This window comes from Lycorma delicatula, chromosome 6, assembly GCF_047948215.1.
Source record: "Lycorma delicatula isolate Av1 chromosome 6, ASM4794821v1, whole genome shotgun sequence".
In the NCBI taxonomy this organism is placed as follows: Eukaryota; Metazoa; Arthropoda; class Insecta; order Hemiptera; family Fulgoridae; genus Lycorma; species Lycorma delicatula.
Window position 1 is genome coordinate 10619051 of NC_134460.1, and position 25993 is coordinate 10645043.

At 30.9% G+C, this 25993-nt stretch overlaps 1 protein-coding gene across 1 annotated transcript; it reads left to right on the plus strand.

The window, feature by feature from the left end:
• Positions 1-25145, plus strand: LOC142326574 (radial spoke head 1 homolog). Its single transcript, XM_075369154.1, has 5 exons — positions 1-136; positions 2962-3181; positions 12007-12233; positions 21823-22384; positions 24952-25145. Exons 1-5 carry the CDS (start codon positions 68-70, stop codon positions 25044-25046), a joined length of 1173 nt encoding a protein of 390 aa, XP_075225269.1. The 5' UTR covers positions 1-67; the 3' UTR covers positions 25047-25145.
• Positions 25146-25993: the final 848 nt, after the last annotated feature.

The following is a 25993-nucleotide window of genomic DNA, read 5'->3' on the forward strand; positions in this document are numbered from 1 at the left end:
ATGTTCAATTCTTATCATCCAAATACTATCATTGTTTCAAAAATAAAATTTTTCTCAACTTAATACAATGTCTGAAACTGCACCTGGAGAAGCCCCTGGTGAGGATGCTGGTGAAGGAGCTAAAGATACTTTAGGGGTAAGTTTTTAATTTATTTATGTGTGATTTTAATTATTTTTCTCTTTAACAATTTCTGATATAAAATATTAACATCAATGTAGATTTATGAATTCATAATTTTTCTGTTTAAAATTTTGGAAATGGTACTTGCTCGTTTGGCAATAATGAAATTTCTTCATAGATTGGCTTTTCTTGATTATGACTTTCTCTATCAAAGTACAGGGTGTACAAAAAAGAATATCAGAGTTAAAATTTGTTACAATATCTTTTGTTTGAGATACACATTGATGATTTAAGACTGGAATCAAAAAGCAAAAAGAATAGTTTTAGTTGTGTGCATGGCTATAAACCTATCTTTCTGGATGAACAGTGCCAGTAGCAAAGATTACGACTCCTGAACAGAAAGCCTTCTGTACTTCACAATTTGCTAAATCAAAATCTGTAGTTTAAGTTCAATGTGCCTGTGTAAAGTTTAATTGTGATTTTAACAAGCGGCTATAGCATTTGTCAATGATGTAATCAGTTTGAAATGACTAGATGGCTAGGTAAAGAGAAGAGTACAGGCTGATCAAAGGTGTCTAAAGAAAATGTTGGACATATCAGGGAGTCTATCTTGTATAGCTCTAAAAATTCTGTTAGGAAGGCCAGCCGCAAACCAGTAATGCTGATGATAAAGAATGGAATATTGTAAGGAAACACTTAACATCCATAATGTTTACAGCTATTACAGGCTTTGAAGCCTACCGACTACGCTGTGTGCTGATTTTGCAATTGAAATGTGGCATGAAGATGCTAGTTTCTTGATCATGTTGTGTTTAGTGTTGTCAACATTTCATCTTAGTGGAGAAGTTAACACTCATAATGTCTATATCTGGAGATAAGAAAATATTCATGATCTCTTAAAATGCAAAAGGGGCCCTGAAAATAAAATCTTTCTGTGCAATATCCCAATAATATAGGCTGTTCTCTATTGCTGAAACAAATGTAACATGAGTTCCTTATCTAGATATGCTACATATATGATTCTTTCCTCAGGTGCAAAATGAACCAGAGAATTTTATTTGATCAAAATGGTGCATCTCCTCACTGGCATAACTTTGTTCTGAACTGGTTGAATGATGCTTTTCCCAACTGCTATATCAGTCAGCATGGACCAGTGACAGAGCTTGTTTGCAATTTCATCCAAGGTCACCTGATCTGACTCCATGTGATTTTTTCCTTTGGTGTTTTAAAAAGAATCTTATATATGTGTCTGTTTCTATTACCTAGTAATCTAACAAATCTGAGACACAAGATTGAAGCAGCTGTCCCTTTCATTATTCAAGACATGTAGGTTAAAGTATAGAATGTACTCACCTGTTGGTTGAATGTGTGCTGCTTATTGAAAGGTACTCACATTGAATACTTTAGGGAAAAAGTGTAAGAGATGTGATTTCTTGATATTTTTGATCTTTCAGTTTACTGAATTTCAAAGTTAAGGTTTAACACATGTTTTCTGTTGCCCATTGTTAAACGATGAGACAAAAAACGAATAGAGATAAAATGATCAAAAACATGTAGACAAGTTACTCACACATGAAAACAATTAAAACACATTGCCCCTGTTGTGTTGCCAAATGACTAACTAAAAAGTTGTGGCGAGACCGGTAGCCACAACTCTGTCAAAATTGACATCAGCACTTGCTCCAAGGTTGGCGGTGAGATAAGAGAATGTTTAAAAAATATTATGTGGCCATAAGAGAATGTTTAAAAATGTGATGTCAAACGTAGAAGTCTAAAATTAAAAAGAAATCCTCGCCAGTCATAAAATTCTCAAACCCCAGACAGTACTAAAAAACCAGGACTGTCCAGGCTAATCCCGGATGTTTGGTAAGCCTAATTCATACTGCTATACATATTTATGTATATACTATTATACATATATATACCGTTTTATAAACAACAAAAAATGGTAAGAAAAGTTTTAAGTAACACGTGAAGGAAGAATATAAAAAGTAAAAAATTACCAATACTTGGTGACAGAGGACTGGAAGAACAAAATGGAATTAAAAAGATGGATAATAATCGCAAAGAAATCATTCTGTAAGAAGAGGAGGTTAGTGGATGGTATCAATCTAGACTTTAGAGTTTAGAGTAAGGGAAATGGTTAGCCAAATCCTGTGTATGGAATGCCCTGTCATATGGAAATGAAGCATTGACAGTGAGGAAGAGCGAGAGGCTTTTAAGATGTGGGTTTGAAGAAAGTAAGGTATAAGGAAGTAATGAATAACATTTAAGAAGAAGAGCAATTATGCAGGAAGTACAAAAAAAACTGGTTTGGACATGTGGTTAGAGAACAGAATCTTGTCAATTGCACTGGAAGAGTCAGAAGAAGAAAGGAAGTGAGTAAGAAGAAGGATAAAGAATGATAATAGATGAGGTAAAGTTTGGAAAAGATGATAAAGGAGGAAGCTTGGAACAAAAATGGATGGAGATAGCATTGGCATAAGGGACCAACGATCAGGCAGAACATCAGATAATGATGATCTTTTTAATAATCTTGCTAGCAAACCAAAAAATCCACTAATTTTTGGTCAATTATAAGTTAGGAAAAGATAAGCTTTCTTTAAGTTTAAAATTTTACAGAATCAGGAAGTCTGCCTGTGATTTAGAACTTATCAAAATATCTGCCAATACTTTTTAGATCAATTTATTGTTTAAAATATTATTTTCTTTAACTTGTTTTTTAACACATTAAAAACAAGTTTTTTTTAATCTAATTCTCTCTAATTTTATTTCATTTCATTATTTCAGCAGAGATGTTTTTGAATGTTTGTAATTTCTTCTTTATTTGATTAATTTAGCAATATGAAGGCGGAAGGAACTCTGATAATCAGAGACACGGTTTAGGGTTTGCAATATTGCCAAATGGTGATATGTATGATGGAATGTATAGAAACGGTAAAAGACACGGTGTTGGCTTATATGTGTTTCGTAATGGTGCTCGATATAAAGGAGATTACAGACTTGGATTTAAACATGGAACAGGATTATTTATTTATCCAGATGGTTCACGATATAATGGTAATAATTTATTATATTGATATAACAGATTAACAAGATTTATTTTAGAAATAAATGTGATGTTTGTTTGAGTGGTAAGAATTATCAATTGGCTTTAAATACAACTAACCAAAAAATATGTTCATTTTTGGCAAAGAAAAATTTCAAAAGGTTGTGTGTACATATTTGATGTATGCGACTGATTTGAATGAAATGTGGTACAATGAATTAATGTCGTTTAATTTTGGCTATAATTTGACAAGAGGGCAGGGAGGTACAGACTTCGCAGTTCCTTTATTTAAAAATTTTACTCAAAGAATAGTTACATTTGTAACTGTGATAGTGTAGTTATAATTAAATTGCATATTTTTAATTATGTGATAATGAACTGTATACAGTGATTTAATTTATTTAATAATTTTTTTTTATTAGTTCTTTACTGGATATTTTTATTTAATTACATTTGTGACATCTCACAAATTACAGAAGTAACTTCATTTTTAAAGAAATCTTTTATGGATTGAAATAGATTACATGGATTCCTTATGCATTTAACTTTTTTAAATTCAGTTAATGAGACATTTAGTGGCCATATCAGGATCTGTTGACTTAAAACCGAACAAGGATAACTGGTGATCTTAAATCAGGCTTATAGCTCAATTTTAGGTTGCATAATCATAAGAAGGCACAGTTTAGTGAAGAAATTAAATGCTTGTACTACTGTACTGAAGTACACAGATCAAGGCAAGATGTTCTAGTTAAATCTTTGTGTATTTCCATAGTCTGTTTGTTTAAAATACAATTAAAAGATTTTCTTTTATGGAAACAATATTACTCTGTCATTGAATTTAAAAAAAAACAACACAATTTTCCAGAATCTAATACATAATGTGCTCAAAATAATGTTCAGTATTGTGAATTTTTTGGTTTAATGAATTAATTCACCACAAAATCTTGTACATGAGAATATGAAAATAGAATTTTTTAGGTATGAAAAATGTCGTGCCTGACCAGTATTCAATCCCGGGACACCTGTGTGAAAGGCTGAGATGCTAACACCCCACCATGGAGATCAATAATTATTTTTTGTAGTAATGAATTGATGAAACTGATATGTAATAGCTATTAAAATTTTTAATTTATTAAAAATAATGTGAATTTTTCAACATAACATTAAATGGTTATCCCCTCCAATAAATTTTGTTCACAGGAAGTGATATCTCTTTGATTAGTTAAAAGTTCATACTAACTTAATTTTTTTGGATAAAGGGTGTATTACATCATGGTGGTTAATCTAATTTGGAAATCGCTATAGTTTTGATATTTTTAAGCTAAATAAAAGTCATGCTTTATGTAAGAATTGTCTAAAACAATTATTTGCATTTTTTTACTCTTATTCTAAAAATGTTTGTTTTTCAGTTATTATACTGTTTATGGGCTCAATTGGTATTTATTATTTTACCTTCTTTTTTAATTTATCTATTTACTGAATTTCTCTTATATACTTTTCTTCAGTATCTATTGATGATGCTTGTTTAACAGACAAAATAGTAATTTAGTTTATGTATTTTAATATTAGAAGTACACATATTAAATCTCTATTAAATAATCACTGAGATAGATTTAAAAAAGGTAGATTAAAGAAACTATAAATAAGAAAAGAAGAAGAATTGTAAAAAGAAAAATCTATTCAAAGGCAAAGAATTAAAACAAGGACGTAATGTGTATATTTGAAAAAAAAAAATAAACTTAGCTAAAACTAAAAAAAATCTGATGTGGCCACTACATGACTTCCTTGTACCCTTATTAAATTACATACACACATTTTTTTAAAATGAAAAGTACATATGTGCCTTCCCCTTGATCCAAATATTTCATTAATTAAAATGTTATTTGTCTATAACTCTGGGACCAATGAAAATAAGCACCACTTATGATATATTGTTGAAAAGCTCTCAATGAGGGCTTATTACTGCAGTTAAGATAAAGTCCAAAATCCAAATCTTTTTGTATTTTGGCTTTTTTGGAACTTTTGGTTCAGTCAATTGCAACCAGAAGGAGAGGTGCACAACTAGATGTTACAACTGTCTTACAGCTAATCATTTTTGAGTGTTGTGAGGTGCATAGATACGTATGTACAGACATCGTACCAAAACTAGTCAAAATGGATTCACGAATGGTCAAAATGGAAATTTCTTTTGAAATCTGAAAACCAAAATTTTTCACGATCACAATACTTTCTTTACTTCGTACACGTACAAGGAAGTAAAAGGAAAATGTATAGAAAGTAGATAATGCATAAAACAAAAGGTACTTGTATAAAAAGGAGAAAACTTTAAAAAAATAAATTTAATTAACCATAATGATATGGTTGGAATAAGTAAGGTGGTTCCCCCATTTCAATCATTATTTTCTTTTGGACATCAAAAATATTCAAAATTTTAAATTATTATTAAAAATATTACTTTGTACAGGAAATATTTCCTTTAATAAATTCACATTTTATGAAATCAATTGATAACTAACTATATTTAATTATACAAATATAAAAGATTTTTGTTCTGGCTCATCTATTTTAGAAAAAAATTAAGTCATATTGTTTTGTGACAATTTGTGAACATCTTTAAAAATGTTGCCTGCTACTATTAAATGTGTACGTGTACATTTTCTACTACTTTTGCACCAGAACAAAATCTAATATTTTACGTTACGAAGAAAACAGAATGACTGGAATATTACTTTTATTTTTAATAGACTTAAATAATTATTAGATAAATTCTTGGTCAAACTGTTTATTGTAACATTTAAAAGAAAATATTTAAACGTAAACTGAATGAAGACTTTGGTTTTTATGTAGACAACGATAATTATTCATTGATATTCACATCTGTTATTTTTTTTTTTTAGACTTATCATTTATTATAATAAATTAATAGAACAATATTTATAATAAAATACTAATATTAACAACTTTTGAAAATGAATGTTGTATTATATAAGGTATAATATTTAATATATGCAATCAAATAATAAATTCTTAATTCAATTTTGTAAATTTTAATTAATTTTTTTATTTTGTATTATTTGAAATAAAATTCAAATAAATTCATTACAAAGTAAAATCTACTTTCATTTTAACTTTTAGAAGTTGTCAAATAAAAAATATGTATCTACAACTTATGAACCCCTGATTTGGAACATTGATTTCAAAATGTCAGAATTATAAAATTTCAACTTTTAATTTTATTTTCTGTCTTAATGTTAATTTTTTTAGTTTTTTTTTTCTTTTAGTATGGATAGGTCAGTAAAAACCTTTGTAAGACAAAAAAAGTTGTTTATATGAAACACAAACTTAATTTTCCACTTGCTTTAAGTAGAAAACATGTGTACAGGAGGAATTTACTTCAGATAATAAAAAAAGGGATTATCAAAATTGATTTATTCAGTAAAGAGTAAAGGTTTACATTTTTTAAATTGTGAAACTTACATCTTATTTTGTTTGAAATAAATTAAAAAATGATTACAATTTGATAATAAATTATTGTTACAAAAATCAGTAGGGAAATTATTATATAAAGATCAATTAGTAAATTATTTTTATTTTTAAAATAAATTGAATCATTAATAGTCTTGGATTGACTTGGTAAGCTCACGAAATAGACTTCTTGCCTGTTACACAAAGGTTTCAGGTTCACTTCCCAGTTGAGCCTAAAAAATTTATAAGGAATCAACCCCAACATAGTTATTTGCAACATGATTTTACTAGCTATACAAACAGATAAAAACAACTTTTAGGATATTACCAAAAATGGATACGAGGTCTGATCAAAAGGTAACAAGGATTTTTAATTGCACACATTGTATCTTATCATTTAAGTTGATATTTTTTCTATATATTGATAGTACTATCACTGTTGTACATGTAAATTTTAAGCTAGCTGCATCACTTAGTTGGTGTTTGTAGAGAGAAAAAGCAAGACATACTTTACTGTGTTTGGTGGAGAGAATTTGTCTGAAATTTTTCATTAAAAATAGAATTAAGTACAATGAAGCATTTAAAATGTTAAAGAAGGCTTTTACAGCTATTAGTTACAATACTATGTCTCAACCACCATTTTAAGAGCGGTACAAATGCTTTCAGAAAAACCAATAAAAAGACAACAAGACGACACAAGGTCTGAGCGCATTGTAGCACATCAATCATTTATAAAAATGTCAAAAAAGTTAAAGAGATTGATTGCTAATCCCAAAATCACCATTAGAGAGGCAGCTGAAGAAATAGGAATTTCATACAGTCCCTGCAAATTGATTTGTAATATTTTGAACATGAAATGGGTGGCAGTCAAATTTGTTCTGAAGCTGCTAAATTTTCAACAAAAATAGCATCACATAACCATTATTGAACAAATGTTTACTGATGTTGCTGATGACCCAGATTTGCTCAAATGCAACATAATTGCTGAAAAAACATGGGTGGATCATGGCTACATCAAGGCAAAGACTCAACTGTCCCAATGGAAGTTTTCTGAGGAATCAAGACCCCAAAAAACACATTATTCTGATTAAATGTGATGATCCTTCTTAATAACTACTTTTTTTTTTCGATTATAATGGAATCGTTCAAGGAGTACAACGTAGAAGTTTTACACAATTTACTTGAGGCAATCTGGAGAAAATGACCTGAACATTGGAGAGACAACTCTTGAATTTTGTACTATGACAATGTGTCGGTGCACACTGTTTTACTTATCCAACAGTTCTTGGTGAAACATAACACTGCTGTGATGCTGCAACCAGTTTGTTTTCCAGACATGGCTCCTTGTAAGTTTTTATTTCCCAAACTTAAAACGACACTCAAGGGAATACATTTTTCAACAACAGATGAGGTAAAAGTGAAATCGCAAGTCGAGCTCAAAGTGGTACTTTGAAGAGGACCAGATAAACATTTACAATAATCTTCAATGTAACATTTATATATTTATGGCAGCAATGTATTTGTAGTGCAGCATTGTACTACATATAGTGTTATTCTTGAACTGAATATATCAAAATATTCTTTAAGATTATAAAATTCCATTAGCAGGAACAATTCAGAAAGGGTGGCTAAACACATGTTAGTTGTAGAATATTTTTCAAAAAAATAATTTTTATTTATATTGCTAATTCAAAAGGAGTACTTTTAAGATTATCAAGATGCATAAAGATTTTTTTTTAAATCTGTATATCATGATTATGTTTATACTCGTATTTGTATGATTTATAAAGATTTTAATAGCTATGATGCGAACTCAAATTCAGCTCTTTGAGGATTTCTATCCACACACTCTGAGGGCTAGTTGTTAGAAACCAGGATTCTTTATTGTATTAGTGATGCCAACTGACCACTAGATTCACTACGAAATCGGGTTATATTGATGTTACCTGGCAATCAGGATATCTGCTCAAGGCTACTGTTAGGGATAATTTGATAAATAATCTAACAAATAGCGTACGATTACAATCAAGGTGAGCCAAGTAAGCAGGGACAATATTCCCTTAGAGACGCAGTATATCAAGAAAGACTATTTATTACTCTTTCTAATTAAAAGCCAAAAAAGTAACAACTGATATTTATTATCGTAAGAAATAATTCCAATTAATGAACTGTAAACCAGCCACAATAAGTAAACAGGTATACTTCCTATAGACCTTTTTTATTTGAGCTATGATGTTCATCAATTATTCATAAATGATAATTTTTTATCAAAAAAAAAGAAAATTCAATCAATGCACTGTTTAAAAAATAATTATTTTAAATTAAATTTAATCGCCTATAAATGGATATTCTTTGCGTAAAATGGTCTCACAATTGTGAAACGTACACTATATCTCAAAATGATTTGCCTAATGTCAATTATCACTTAAAAATATTTAACATGATTTTGTCTCATTATTATACTCGCAGCATAAGAAATAAAAATATTGTACCAGTCAATCATATAATCATTTGTTTTTATATATGAAATAATAAAAATAAAAAACGAACAGAGGAGATACGCAACTCCGTACCGCTCACTCGGCTCCATATTCTTTAAACAACTGAACAATGCATTTTATTTACCACGAAATATGAACCAGCAAGATAAATACACAGAATAAATAACCTAGCCAAGGTGGTTTTTATTCGACTAAGTAGCAAGCTGTATTTCTACGTATATTCTTTTAAACGTAACCCTGAGAAACAGGCAAACAATAGTAACTGTATATTTATATTGGATGCCATAACAGAATATTGTAGGTGATCTGACATGAAAATGGCTTAGCTATTCCCAAGAATTTTAATATTTTTATGTCAAGGAGCTCGGGGAATGAAGAATGAATAAACTGCGAATCAGTGTAGCCCGCTAAAATTTAAGTGATATTCAATCCTACAAAACACACATTCACTTTGATCATCATGGGGTCGTTTTGTTTTATAATATTACATCATCCCTTTCAAAGAAAACAACATCCGTTTGTACGTCAGATGATTTACATGGATAATAAGCATAAAAAACACTGTGGAAGATGTAAAGAAGCAAATTAATGGACACAAGAGAACACTGAACAATAAGTATAGTTTCAATAAAATATTTTGTAGTAATTTTTTATAAGTAATGTAATTTACCTTAATGTTTTTTCGTTTATGTATATTTAAATCTTGAATTTGGACTTAAATCACATCTATTTTTTATCTTATAATTTTTTGTTTTTACATTTATAATTTATGTTATAACTTATAAAAACATGATCCATATAATACATTATTATGTGCTGAATAGAAAAAAAGGGTTATTTATTTATATTTACTTGTCTAGATTTTCAGATGATACACACTGTGGTGATAAGAATACATTTTAATGATAGTACAAATACATAGAAGATAGAAACCCATAGGTAATGAAAAAAAAAACATAGATTATTGTACCTTTCTTAAAAAAAAGTTTAATTATTTGAAATAATTGCAGAAAACTGTTAAGTATAAACGTAAATCTAGTTAATTTTTAAACGCACAGTACGTTCGGAAAGTTGTTATGCACTGGAATTATGGAAGCATAATGAAACTTTCTTAATTATTATTTTATACTTTTATTTCATTATTTTATAGAAGCGGATATGACAATAACTAGAAGAATTTATAAATGTTGTTGAAAACGATCTTCTCCAACATCAATACAACACTGCACACGTTTCAGTTTGTTTTCACACACTTTAACCAACAGACGTGTACTAGATTGTCTCGTACGCATGCCGTTATTGCGGCGTTTGTTCGTCAATCGTGCGTGATCGGTTGCGATACACAGCTTGTTTTGCTGCCCCGTAGAAAGTAATTTTTTTTTAACCTCCGGTACCACCGTTAGGTATTGCTTCAGAGGATGAGATGAATGACTTGTAGCGTGTGAAAATGCCATGCCTGACCGGGATTCAAATCCGGGACCTCCGGATGAAAGACCGAGATGCTACCACATGCGCCACGGAGGCCGGCATAGAAAGTAATCTGGAAGAGTCAGATCGGTCGATCGTGCAGGTCACAAAATCCTCGAAATGATTCGTTCACCAAGACCTTTCGTAAAGAAATCATTGATCTGTTAGCTGTGGCGCCATCTTGTTGGTTTTCACTTATGTTAATTCACTAATGAAGTTTGTTAGCCCAACACAATAGCGGTCACTATTAACTGTATCTTCAAAAGAGATTAGACTCACAATTTCGTTCTACTCACACCCACCCAGACCCCAATTTTCGCTTCGTGTAATTCATTGGGGGTTAGTTGTTGATCACTGTCGTGTTTTCTACCTTAATACACCCTTCCAGATGAAACCACGCTTCATCCGTAAAAATCGTAATGTTGAGGATAGCTACGAAATGTTGGTCAATAAAACTTTTAAACCATTGACAATATTTATTCTTTTGGCATATGTAGTTTTCGGTTCTTGAACACACACATTACTTTGTAGGGATAATATTCTGTTCTTTTCTTAGAGCTTTATGTGCGGTAGAAAGTCCGATATCTTGCTGCTGTGCTAACTTACGTGTTGAATTTGATGGAATTTCGGCCATAGCATCCGAAATATCAAGCGGCTTCTGTTCTTTTAGTTTAGGTGGTTTTCTACTTCCATCAGCGTCTTCATTAGACCCTGTTGCCCGAAATCTTTCGGTAAAAGTTCGAATTGTATTGCGGTAAGGAGTAGGAGCGTTAGGAAACTTTTCAGAAAACCCTTGCTTCATTAAATCACTATACTTGTCTCAAATTCATCAAATAAGTGTTCAACGAGAAAAATGCGTTTCTCTACCAAAAGAACCATTACTTTTCTCACAATTATTGATTCATATAAACGAAACAAAGCACGTTTAATCACAACTCAACAACTGACGTCTTTGCTTATTACCAAGCAACGCCCAACGAATCCACAGGGCAACCAACCTAACGCCGAAAGAACAGAATGCACCACATAGTTCTAAAGCATACTGCACAGCGACTTTCCGAATGCACTTTATTATTCATCAAATCAAATAAATTATTGAATAAGATATATTTTTACACGACTGCCCAAAAAAGAGTGTAATGTAGGGTGTATATATATATATATATGTTTAAATATATATATATGTTTAAATAAATTTAAAAAAAAATTAAATAATTTAAAAAAAACTATATATAAATATTATTCACCTGCACATTCTTTAATTATTCTGTATAGTAATTATCCAATACTAAAAAGCAATTTTTTTTGGCAGCCTGTGTTTTTTAATATTATCTTTTGTTATGTTTTCTAAATCCAAAATGAAAATTTAATATAATATGAAATTATAAATGTTTGTTAATTAGGTGAATGGAAAAAAGATAAAAAGAATGGCTACGGGATTTATGAATATCCAAATGGAGATGTTTATAAAGGTTCTTGGTATAAAGGTTTACGCGATGGCCTTGGTGTTTATTATTTTAAAAGTACAGCTACTGAGTACTCTGGAACATGGGTAAAAGGTAAAATGCACGGACCAGCCGAAGTCATATACCCTACTTTTCGTTATCATGGAAACTGGAAAAATGGTTTGGTAAATATACTTATACAATTTTGTCATCATTTAGCTTATTTTTGCATCTTTATTCCCTTTTTTCTACATTAATCTCTTTAAATTCAATATACTTAAATCCTAAGTTTCAGTTAATTGTTTGATACAGTTTTTACATCTTACTTTCCATATATTATTGAACAAACCAACTTTGAACCCCTTATTGTATGCGCTTCCAACAGTATAATTCTAGTAAAAATTTGCTCTAGGTTTCATCACTTTTCCTGTTTGCCTTATAATCTCTTCATTTCAAACTTAGAACTCATTTAATACTAAACATTTCTAAAGCTCTTCCTGTTGTACTAGTTTTTTTATTTTCTGTGTTTCATTATTGCTTTATTTTTTGTGTCATCAGTCAGTTAATTGGTTTGAATCCTACTTTTCATTCTCTGTTCCTTTTTTTCCCCAAAGTAATCTTTATTCTCAACATATTTTCTGCATCCTACATCTTCAATTATTTGTTACAATCTTTGTCTTCCCCTGTATAGTTATTTTCCTTTCAGGCAAATTAACTAAACCTTGGCTTAATATATATATATATATATATATATATATATATAAGCATAGGCAACCAACATAGTTTGTTTCTTACATAATTGTGCTACATATTTTTCTTCTATACTCAACTTTTTCACTTTGAATTTATCAGACTACGTAATTTTCAGTATCCTCATTTCACAGATCTCCATTTCTTCCTTTTTGTTTTTCCTGTTATCCATGTTTCATTTAAACAGCTAATTCACTCTAAACAATTATTTTAAGAACTTTCCTGTTTCTAGATCTGTATTTGATGTCAACATTACTTTTGTCCATCTTTTGTAATTTTTTATCTAGTTAATAAAATTCTACAACCTCTAGTATGTTTCCCATTCCCTATCCATACATTTGATTGATCATTATTCTCCTTTTTGTCACTTTATTTCTTTTGTTTTATTCTTACTTATTTTTAATTGCCACTAAAAAAAATATTTCATCAGCATCCCAACTCTGTAGGGGAAGACACCCATCTTGTGACATTACTAGTCACCATACCACCCCCTCCATTTCAAGCCCCAAGGGGCTTTACTGGAGGTCATCTTTAGACCCGCTAACTGATTACATCTAACAGTCATCAGCCAAGCCTTGGTAGGGATGTCACTGATGTAAATGCCTCAGCAGACATTTGCATCAGTAAAATACAAATCAAATTTTGCCCTCACGTAGGCATCAAACGGTCGGACATCTTCACATCCAACCTAACATGATTACCTCAAACTACCGCAGAAGCGCGGACCCCGCGCCTAATCTTAATATGACAACACCGTTTATGACTGCGAATGCCTCGGAAAATGAACAAGTAGTAAGTTAAATCAGTGCTACACTCATACCAATAAAAATTATGTTTTACGCATCATAGAAATTCTACCTACACCCAATAAGTCGACCAAATTAGATCACCTAACAAGGGGAACGTAACCTCATTCCGGTCCGCACAGGAGGCGGGGACAAACTCCGCACTCCTACATGGTCCCATCATAGAGTCTCGCGCGGCATTACCAAGTCACAATCAGGGACCGCCACCGGCAGAACGAAGCCACGCCACCAGTCTCACGAGATACCATACCCCGGCAGTGCGGCCACCCCCACCAGCGGGAGCCCCAAATCGAATCACAAACGATAACAATATAACCCTGGCACGATGCCAGTGCGCTTACCTCCAACAAATCCAATGCCTAGGCTGGAACCCTAGCCACCCGCGATCCAACGAAGCTTCCTCTGCCTACCAAACCCTCTGCAGACCTACACACCGCAAGAGCGCGACGAAAACCAGCCACTATTGACCACTACTCGCGGATCATCCGGTTAATACGGAGATCCAGAAATGAATGTATTCTCTCAAGTTCCCTAACAGCTCGTGAACGTTCGATCTCATATCGGGGACAGACATAGAGGACGTGGTCCACTGTATCATCAGTCCCACAATCCGGGCATTGACTCGAATCCACCAAACGAAACCTAACCAAACTCGCCCGAAAGGCACCATGCCCGGAGAGAAACTGTGGGATATAACGATTGGTGGAAACCCATCTAATCGCATCTAAATCAGGCACTGTAGGAAATATACCTTGCGTGTAGCGACCTGTGGGGGATTCGTCCCACTGACTTGCCAAAGACGCAAGGCCCCGTTCTTCAATCTCCTGCTCTCGTTCTGACGTTAACAGGTTATTTTCCTTGGAAATGTAGCGTTCCTTACGTTCACTAACCAAGATATCTATTGGTTTAACTCCGGCTAAAACACAGACAGCCTACCGCGAGACTGTTCTATAACCGCCTATAACAGCCAGCAAGAGGAGTCGATGGTCCCGCAGCAAAATGTCCGCGTAACACCTAAAAGTCAAGCGGTGAGCCCAGACAGGTGCAGCATATAGCTTCACTGACACCTTTGTAAAGGATACGCATGCACGGTAATTCAACCCCCAATCAGGATGAATGACTCTTCGTGATCCATAAAAAGCATCAGCAGTCTTTTTTGCTACATATTGTAGATTTTTTATATATTTTTTGGTCTCGAACTGAAAATTTTCATAAAGAATAACTCCCAGGTACTTTTGAGCCGTAACGTACCGAATGGGGAGACCAGCCATCTGAACCCGGATTCGTCCGGAAGCAGCCAATCGGCCCTTAAGCGACATCATTGTTGTTTTCTCTGGGCTGAAAATCATTTTATGTAGGAGACTCCACAGCCGGAGTGTCCCACAAGCATAAGCACCTCGGAACTTTACTTCGTTATGCAAATCTCCTTCAATCAGCAGCAGCAGCGTGTCGTCAGCATAAGCAATGGCATGACAACCACATGGCAAACTCAAACGCAACATGGAATCGAATTCTATAATCCAAAGAAGGGGACTCAGAACACTGCCCTGAGGGCATCCTTTAGTTGGGTTCTTACAAATCTCCAAGCTGTCATCACGCAGGGAAACAGTCTGTCTGATGGCTGAAATAACCTGAGAGCATTTCTAATTCATTTCGTGTACATTTACACTTCTGCATTTGAAATAGGACAGAAGGCCACCATAAGTTATTAAATGGCTGGGTATGTCTAGAAAAATCCCTAATACATATTTGCATGAACTAGAAGAAGTATGGCATCCTCAGTATGCCATATGTATGCCAGTATGCCAGTATGCTAGTATGTCTTCGTTATGCAAATCTCCTTCAATCAGCAGCAGCAGCGTGTCGTCAGCATAAGCAATGGCATGACAACCACATGGCAAACTCAAACGCAACATGGAATCGAATTCTATAATCCAAAGAAGGGGACTCAGAACACTGCCCTGAGGGCATCCTTTAGTTGGGTTCTTACAAATCTCCAAGCTGTCATCACGCAGTATGCTCACGCCAGTATGCTCAGTATGCCAGTATGTCTTCGTTATGCAAATCTCCTTCAATCAGCAGCAGCAGCGTGTCGTCAGCATAAGCAATGGCATGACAACCACATGGCAAACTCAAACGCAACATGGAATCGAATTCTATAATCCAAAGAAGGGGACTCAGAACACTGCCCTGAGGGCATCCTTTAGTTGGGTTCTTACAAATCTCCAAGCTGTCATCACGCAGGGAAACAGTCTGTCTGATGGCTGAAATAACCTGAGAGCATTTCTAATTCATTTCGTGTACATTTACACTTCTGCATTTGAAATAGGACAGAAGGCCACCATAAGTTATTAAATGGCTGGGTATGTCTAGAAAAATCCCTAATACATATTTGCATGAACTAGAAGAAGTATGGCATCCTCAGTATGGCATATTAGTATGGCATCCTCAGTGCTCTTGCGTGATCGGAAACCATACTGGTTGTCCATTAGCAAATGATCAGTGACCAATCTAACATTAATACACAAATAAATTTTTTTTTTTCAAATTCTATATTGCTTCTTCTACCTGCAAGCTTAGATGAAAAGAAACAGCAACCTTGTTTCACTTATTTTTGCATTGCTCAAAAAGGCATAAAAGTCTTTTGTTTTGTTATCTTTACTAAATATTGTTATCATTACCTCCTTATTCTTAAACAGATTTTAAATAAAACAATTCCTCTTACCATATATTTTGTTCTCCATTTTTCTTAAAATTCAACGTAACATTCTACTTCACTCTACATTATAAAATGCTTTCTCTAGATTTACAAATACTATACTTTTTATTCTAATTACCTCTAGCTTCTAAAATTAGTTTTAAGGACCTGAATAGGCCGTGTTATATTTATGTTGTTTTTAAAATCAAACTAGTCTTTATTATGTGTGTATGTATTCTACCACATATTCTATTTATCCCTAAACTATCTTGATAAATATTTCCAATTCATGAGGGATTAAACCAAAGTTATGATAGTTTCAGATGTATTTCATTTTGTTACTTTGATGTCACCAATTACAATCTTTTAAAAGGTTGATGGTACTTAATCAAATACTTGAAATTTTGCATACTAATGTGAACAGGTTAATAAGTCTTACTGTTCCTAGATTCCTTACTAATTCAGATGGTCCATGCAAAAATAAAGAAGACAATTTTTCAGAAAAATTATTTTTCTTATTTTTTAATCTAATTTAATTTCAAGGCTATATACTTATGTCCAGTGATACTTAAGTTTTTTGATCTCATTCTTATTGTATAATTTATCTTGTCTTCAAATGTGACACCCTTCCTGTGTGCAATTTTCACATACATGTAAATATCATGTAAAATAAGATGCATCTTGATTTTATTCCAGATGCCTATTGTCTTAGCAATCTCAAGCTAACTTTCAATTTTCTATGTATCCGCCTTCACCAAATCATGAATTTTTTCAGTATTCTCTGAAGCTGTAATCTCGTCAGGTCGTCCAGAACTTTCAGCATAGTTTTTATTCATAAGACCACTTCAAAAATAATTAAACTACTTGTAAATTGTTCTAATCAATGGAGCTGACTTACTATAACATTTATCCATGTTGGCTTTAGTTTCCTGCGCATTTTGTTCTTCAAAAAGTAATGTTTGATCACTACATAAGATTCTTTTTCATCCATTTTTCAAAAGTCATATTTGATTGACTCAAATGACTGCCAACTACAAGATTATGAATATACCTGACTGAAACTTGGTGCATACCGCTAGTGGAGATACGGAAAATGAAAAATGAAAATATATAACAATATACTTATACCATAAGTGACATCACTTGGCTTTTACAGACTTAACACCCCTTGTATATTCAATGATTATTACTGTTTTATCCTAGTTTAGGCTTTTTAGAGCTCTGTAAAATTTGCATCTTAGTGTAGAGTTTCCTTTGATATCATCGTTAATTTATTTATTCTCCTCCAGCACTGACTTAGAACATTTTTCTCTTCTTTCCAGATATTTAGTGTTTTCTTACATCTGTTAAATTTTTCTTTTCTTTGTAAAAAAGGTTTATCCAAACTTCTGATATTAATAGATTTTGGTTTTATTTTCCCTGAATTTTTCCTTATTAATTTACCTCTTCTCTTGTTTTAGTTTGCTGTGTTACACATTCTATTACTTTAATTTCATTTATTTTGATACAGTTTGCATTCATCATCTTTTGCATTTATCCACATCCCTTGTATTACATATTTTCTAATACAAGGATTTTGTTTAAATTTTGTTACTGTGCTATTAAATATATTTCTGCTGCATTAATTATTTGTTGTTTTAGCTTAATTAATTTATTCTCAATTAATTTTCTATTTCTGTAACTTCTAAGTTTTTCCAAATGGTTCATTCAAATTTTTTTAACTATATATCACTTTGTTTTAGCCTATCTTATCAAATTCTTGTTCACTTTTTTTTAATTGCTTACACTTTATAAATATGCCACTAATAAATGTTGTGGCAGAGTAATTAGCATCTCAGCCTTTCATCTGGAGTTCCTGGGTTCAAATCCTGGTCAGGCATGGTATTTTTCATACGCTACAAAATTGAATTTTCATTTTTCCTTACGCAAGCTTCAAGCTTTGTGGGCAAAATTATCAAGGAAAAAAATAAAAATAAATGAATTGTGTTCTTCTGCTTCACATTCTGGTAGTTCATTATAATTTGGTGTTCAAACGCCTGTCTAACCATTGTATAATCTATCAGATATCTTTCTATATCTCCTAGTCTATATTTTATGAAAAAGTAAATATATAACATCTCACTTCATTAGTGCAAAATTCTAAAAGCCTATTTCCTCTTTCATTTCTTTATGTAGCTCATATTCTTCTAATAATTTCTTTTCTTATCCTTTTTCTATTATAGCATTCCAGACACCTATTAATATCAAGTTTCCATCTCCTCCTATATAACTGAATAGATACTCTATTTCTTTATCTTATCTTTTCTACTTCTTCATCTTATGATGAAGGAGTTAATGTATAAATCTGCCATACTGTTGTAGGTTTTAGTCTATCCTGATAAATTAAGATAGGTTTTTAGTCTATCCTGATTAAAATAATTCTCTTCCGTAATTCTTTGGCGTAATTCTTTGCCGTATCTGTATTTACTATCTTACATATATTTGGAAAAATCTTCTAATTTCTAAATTTATTCTTGGAACTAGTAAATTTATATATTATAGTAATATTTACCAACAATATAACACACTAATGTGGAAAATTGTTTTGGCGTTTGATGTTTATAAAATATAACTTCAGGGTAAACTCTGTACATGTGACAGCTGTTCATGAGAGAAGTTTCTGTAGTTGGAAATGAGGTTTTTTACTTTCCTGTCTGTAATGACATATGTCTCTATAATAGCTATAGCTATAACAGGAAAGTATATAGATTGATAAAAAAAAATCTAAAAAATAGGTATTTTTTTCAATTTTGTCTCTTAAGAAGATAATTATTTTTTTAACAAAAAAAATTTATTCCAAGCTCCCAAGTTCAAAAAAAATTATTTTTGTTAGATGGATGTTTGTGCATCATTATGTGTCATGTGTATGTTGGCCTGTATTTGGTCTTATAACTCTGGACCCCTTTGACTGATTTTCTCCAAACTTTATAAACAGGACTTCCATTGGGGGGAAAGAAAGAATTAAATTTTTGCAAAAATTGAAAAACTTCCGGGGGTGTTTTGACTGAAATAAATTTTCAAATCTTTACAGGGCCACTTAGCAAAACATTTTTCTTATAAAAGTTCAAAAAAGGAGTTAATGGGGGAGTCTTTTTCAAGTATATTTTCTACATCAACAGAGCTTCAAACTTATATAAAAATTTGTTATTACCCATTCTTCAATGATCTGCGGTAACAAAAATATTCTTTTTAATTTTTAAAAGATTTTTTATTTAAACTATTTTAATTCTAAATTCATCTCACAAGTTATTTATTGCATTTAAAATTTAAAACCTTAAATTTTGATAGCCTTTACTCTATAGTATTTCTTGAAAAAAAAATAGCCAAAAAGTTTCTCACCCCCTTTCTAGAAAATTACATTTTGTTTATTTAGAATTATGACTGTATCTTTGTATTTTTTGAACAGTTTTAAACAGTTCTTTTTTTAAATTTATTATCACCAATTAGGGATTATTTTATTAAAAACTGATTTTACCAGATGCTTCCCCTTAAGCATGGGAGCCCCCTAAAATGAAAAAAAAAATTTCACTTGATTTCAAATTTTTAATGCTCAAAACATATTTTGTTAAATAATAAAGTTACTAAATAACTTAATACCTTTTAAATTTAAAAAAAAGAATCAAAAAAATGTTTTTTAAATTTCAATTTTAATTTATTTAAAACCAATTTTAGTGAATATTTTATTCATTTAAAAAAGCCTCCTGATGTATGAGCCCCAAATTTTCAAAAAGTCAAAAACATACTTTTTGAGATTGCAACTATAATAATTATACTAATATTAAATATTTTTGTTATTCCTTTTTTTTGAGCATCTTGACTTCAAAAATGAAAATTAAAAGATTTAAATATAATCAAATAACTAATTTTATATTTAATTAAAAAATGTTTTTTAAACTAATAACATTAAAATTTATTATAATAAATGGTTTTTTTTTATATTTCAATGAAGAAATAAATAACAAGTTAATTGAAAAATCTTTGGTTAATATTTTGTAACACGTTTGTATGTTGTATTTTTTGTTTCTACTTGTTATAAAAGTTTTTGTGAGCTTGTTGGATATTCATGAAGCATTTTTTTATTAATTAAAAAAAGCATTCTTAATTTTGTTTATAATTTAATTAATGTAGTTACTGCATAGTTAATTTTGGTATAGTTGTTTCATAAAACAGAATTATTTTCTTATAAAGAAACAAATAGAGCTTAAAATGATTGAATTGAAAGAAATTTATTGTGTAACTTGACCGATTTAGTTGAGAAAGATGTTTAAAGAAAACTTTAGATAATGCCACACATTTATTACATTCATCAAGAAGTATTAAATCATAATTTACATTCTATTTCAAAATGTGAAAATAACAAATCACTTGAAATTACTTGACTTCACCTCAATTCCATCTAAAATAGATTACAAATGCACTTTTAAAATATGTAGAAACCCCACTATAACTGACATACTTATCTCAAAAAATATGCAGCCTTAACATATAGTAGTAACAAGAAGCATTCTACACACTTTACATTAGCTAATACATGCGCTTTGTCATTCAACAACTGAACTGAAAAACTCAATACGACAAAATATGATTGGAACAGATTAATATCTATCCACTCTTAAAGACATATGCTACATAAAAATAAAGAACAAAATTAAAAATCACCTTGTGCCAGAAAATATATCAAGCTAACATATATAATCAAAAATCTTATAAAATTGCCAACATCTTCGGGAAAGAAGGTTGCTGTGTTATCTTGAAAAATGTAAAAAAAATACTCATGGTCAAACAATTGATTATTTGGGAATAGTACTGTTCCACCAGAGTTTGAAAGAGGAAAACAAGCAACTGTAACCAGGTACTGCTGCTGTGCTACCTGCCTCCTAAAACAGGTGGTACGATTTGTGTTAGGTGATTCAACCATCTGGGAAGAAACTGCACCTCTGCAATGCCATTATTGTAAAATGCTATTCAACTCTATTTGTTTAAAAAAAATACTTTCAGACTTAAGGTGAAAATTGGTTATTACAACCTGAAAATCAATAAAATGCTAATTTTTTCATACTACTAGAGATGTAATAGTCTAATAACCATGCAGATAGTCACATAATTCAGCTTATAACTTCCTGCATGGAACAAATACCTTTTTTTAGAAATTCCAATTGCTGAATGTTTTCATTTAACATCACTTTTTTTCATTTATTAAGTCCTTATTCATATAAATGAAAAAAATTATTAGGTTGGTGGATTAAATAAGTGGTGAAATCATTATTAACCAACTTATTAAGAGCGTATATTAAACTTATCTTTGGTATATGGCTTACTCATTATACAATTAAAACTAATCCTTTATATTTCTTACTGTTAGTGTTACAATGAATATACTTGTATCTTATAATAAAATAAAAGAGATATTCCACTTGCAAAACCTTTAATTTCATGAAGTAGATTCTAAAGAGTTAAAATTGTGTACTTCTTTTTTTTCAGCCATTAGGTAAAGGAACACATACATTTGGGACAATAACAATGCAGCTTGGTACTTACATTAATATTAAAGATCCTCTTCTCCAAGAAGAGGAGAAAAAAGAAGTAACAGCACCTGAATCAGAACAACCAACAGAAGGACAACCAGATGCAGAAGAGAAAGAAAAGACTGAACCTCTTCCAAAAGGAATAATACCCATTTGGAAACCAAAAGAGTATATTGCTTATTCAACCCACAGATTGCCAAGGGAACCTGTTCCACCTGAGCGCTTACCATCACCTTTATCAATTGAAGATAAGCAGTTATTGTCTGAAGATGATGAAGAATCATTATCTATGGTTATACTTGAAGGTGATGAAGATTTTTATAAGGATGAAGATATAACTGAAATTCTTTATTATTTTTTGGACATGGAAACAAGAAGAGAGTTGGAGTATATTTTTGAAGCAGTGAGTTGCGATTATGATCCATTCCTAGGTACTGACATTTTGGGCTCTGATACTGCATTGAAAAAATCACCTTCACAAAAACTAAGAGAGATAATTTGTGGTCCTGGAACAGATGGTAAGAACATTTGAAAAATTCAATATTTATTAATTTTGTAACAAAATATTAAAATCAATAAATACATTTCACAATAGACTGCTACATTTATTGATGTTTTGAGTTAGCAGTTCCATTAGCAAAATCCTCATTTTGTCATTCTATAACTCACCTTTAATATTCATCTGTTCTGGAATAATGGTTGGACTTGCATACATCTCATCACTTGTCACATTATAGCATCCCTTCTTCATTGTACTATTCGTAAATGATAAAGGCCAACCCAGTTTGCTTTGTTTTGCTGTGTATTGATTATTAGGCACATTTAATATTCAGTATAAATAACATTTTTGATAGTTTGAATTTTGGTCTCCATGATATTATTTCATGTTTAAAAAATATAAAACAGTTTTTTTAATTTACTTCAGTTCACTTTTATGTTAAGGTGAGAGTATTAAGGTTAACTATTAGGAGCAAAGTTTTTGTAAATTTCTTCATTAAGTGCATTAAATGTGTACTGTAGAAAATTTTAAAATGGAGTAACTAAGGTGATTCAGTAATATATGAAGGATGTTTGATAATTTACCTAATTAGTAACGAAAGTGCATTTTTGCAGTTATTTAGAATTTTAACTTTTCTCATTTAATTCTACACACTTATATGTATTCAGTGAAATTCAACAATTTTGATTCCATCAGTAAAATATGATTTGTCAGAATGTCCAGAATATGGATTTCTTTCTTTAAATACTTAATTGTTTAACAATCTGAAGATTGTAGTGAAACTGGAAGCAAATCATGCATAATTCATACAATTTTACTTGTGCTACTGCTACTGTGTGATGCTGGATGATTCTCATGATGAAAAAGTGCATTTTTCTTTGAGATATATCTTCATTGAAGTTATATATAACTTCGTTGATTTTATCAGTCTGATAATATAGCGTATTTATTTATTTTCCTGTAATGTTTCCTTTTTCAAGAAAACTGATTAATATTGTGCCTTGTGTATCCCAAAAAGTAGTTGCTTTAACCTTTTCAATTGGTGAACAATTTTCACCTTTTATTGGCACATTTGTTGGAACCCACCACTTGTTTTGGCTTCTTTCATTTCTGATGTGTTGTGATGAATCTATATTTCATTGATATTATGAATGGATATAGAAATTTATCTGAATTACATTCTAACAGCTTTATACAATTTTTAGAAGATAACATATGATTGCAATTTCGATTTACCGTGGTAAATTTGTGGTATCCATTTTGTTGATAGTTTTTTCATGTGCAAATGTTCTTATAAGATATGTGAATGTCATGTTTATAATGTTAACAAACTGATGTTAACTCATTTGCATGTGGTTTATCTTTTGACCACCACAAATTATGTTAATGTTTCATTTATTTTATTATTATTATTATTATTATTATTAAAAGAGTTATTTGTTTACTATTATACTTTTTTAAACAAGTAATTTTTTTTTTGATGTGTCTTATGATAGAAGCACACTTAAACATTACAGAAATAATCTGCAGAACTGTCTGTAAATGTAGCCCAGGAGGATCAAGATTACCTTTTATTGTAATACAAAAGACACTTGCAAATACATTTGGATTTATTGAATCATTTATAGAATTATATAATCTGCATTTAATTGTATTTATTAAGTTGAAGTTATGTTCAACTTAATAAAAAAATATAATGAAGAAGCGTATTTGACTATTCAGTTTCAGATTTTGGTTTTCAAAATGAACAGAATATTTTAACACAATACAATAATTAAACTTTGTTACTAAACATAGTTTAATTTATTTTATCATTGATTTAATTATTTACCATTATTAATTAAGTTAGCCCACCAGCTTTACCACTCAGTTAAGTTAACAAAGTGAAAAACTCGTCGCAAAATCGGTTGTTTAACAGCTGATTTTTGAAGTCAAAGGTTCTGAGGTGGGAATTCGAGTAAATGTTAGTTGCTTTTATACAGATTTAAATACTTAGATACCGTTGCACTTTGATGGTTGGAATTCAGTTAACCAAATAACTCAGGAACAGTTGGCCTTATATTGTTCAAGACTACACCAAATTTACTTGTCCTCATCTCATTGGGTCATGGGAAGGGGATTGCTTATTGTTCAGTAGTTGAACAGATTGCAACATTCACATTAGAAAGAATAAAAAATTAAGTTTACTATTAAATTAATATTATTATTAATAGCTAATAAAGAAGTATTTTGATTAAACTAATGATTATTAAGATATAAAAGATTTAAAAATTGACATGGCCACCATTCTAAAATTCTTAACTTGTTTATATCATACTTTTTATTTATTTGAAAAATTTGGAGTAAATATGCTTAGCAAATACTGCAGTGATTTTGCAAACCAATTTTCAGATATGGATTTTTATTTTATTTTTAAAAAAGCTCAAAATGCCAGAGAGAAGGAAAAAAGGAGAAATTGTCATTTTTTCATTGAACACTTTCAGTACATTTTGAAATATAGAATCCAAAAATGAATTAATCTTTTATGATCATTTTAACTATTGTCTATGCAGGTTTATTGTAAATGCATTAAATTTTCTTTTGCAGCTACATTCACTGATGAAGAAGAAGAAGAAGAAGAAGAAGGTGAAGGAGAGTTTGCTGAAATGATGAATGTTTCACCTGAAGATTTTCCTGGATAGTTTTAATAATATTAATCTTAAAATAATTCTGTTGTAATAATGATTGATCTTGTTTTCTCTGACACTTTCCCTCATGTGGTGTTGAATTAATCATTTATGAATAAACTTCTGAAGTAAAATATTTGTAAAAATGAAATTTGAGACATGTTATGAATTTTTAACATTTGTTTGTCTTTCAATTATTAATCTTAAGAAAATTTAGTTTTTGTCTTTTTAGTCTACTTTCTTACACTTTTAAAATCTTTAACTTAAAATTAGATCGTTTAGTTGATCTTAGTCTAACATTGTTGGTCATAAGGAACCATCAATAAATGTCCCCATCAGATTGTTCAACCCCACTTCATAGAAAAAGGTTATTCTAAAAATGGTATGGCCACCATAAACAACAATAACCTAAGTACCTAGCTATAAATAACTTAGGTAACCTAATGTGAAATTATTTAAATTTATTGATTTAAATTATTTTAATTTTTTCAGTTTAGTAATTTTCTATTAGTGGTGGAGATGAAATCTGGTTGAAAATTGTCATCAATTTTCTTGCAACAACTAAGGTACTCTAAGGTAAACCTTAGGTAACTTAGGTAGCAATAATTGCTGGTCTTCGTGGTGTGAGTGGAAGCATTTCGGCCTTTCATCTGGAGGTCCTGAGTTCGAACCCCAGTGAGGCGCATGGCATTTTCACACATGCTACAAATCATTCATCTCATCCTCTGAAGCAATGCCTAACAATAGTCCCGGCAGCAATAATTGGTAGCTTTTAAAATTGCAAAAAAATGTGTTTGTTCTTTCTTTACATTATTTTACCGTAATTTCAAATGAAAGGGACTAATCATTTTCTTACTGAAGCGGTTTGTGTATGTGTTTGTGTTTGTGTATTTTTCATAAAAATTTATTTTTCAATGAAACATTTGAAGAGGAATCATTTATATAATCTTAACATAGTTTTT

Coding starts and splice junctions, on each gene's coding strand:
- LOC142326574 (XM_075369154.1), top strand. CDS start 68: ATGTCTGAAACTGCACCTGGAGAAGCCCCTGGTGAGGATGCTGGTGAA. Junction 137..2,961: donor GAGCTAAAGATACTTTAGGG/GTAAGTTTTTAA, acceptor TGATTAATTTAG/CAATATGAAGGCGGAAGGAA. Junction 3,182..12,006: donor AGATGGTTCACGATATAATG/GTAATAATTTAT, acceptor TTTGTTAATTAG/GTGAATGGAAAAAAGATAAA.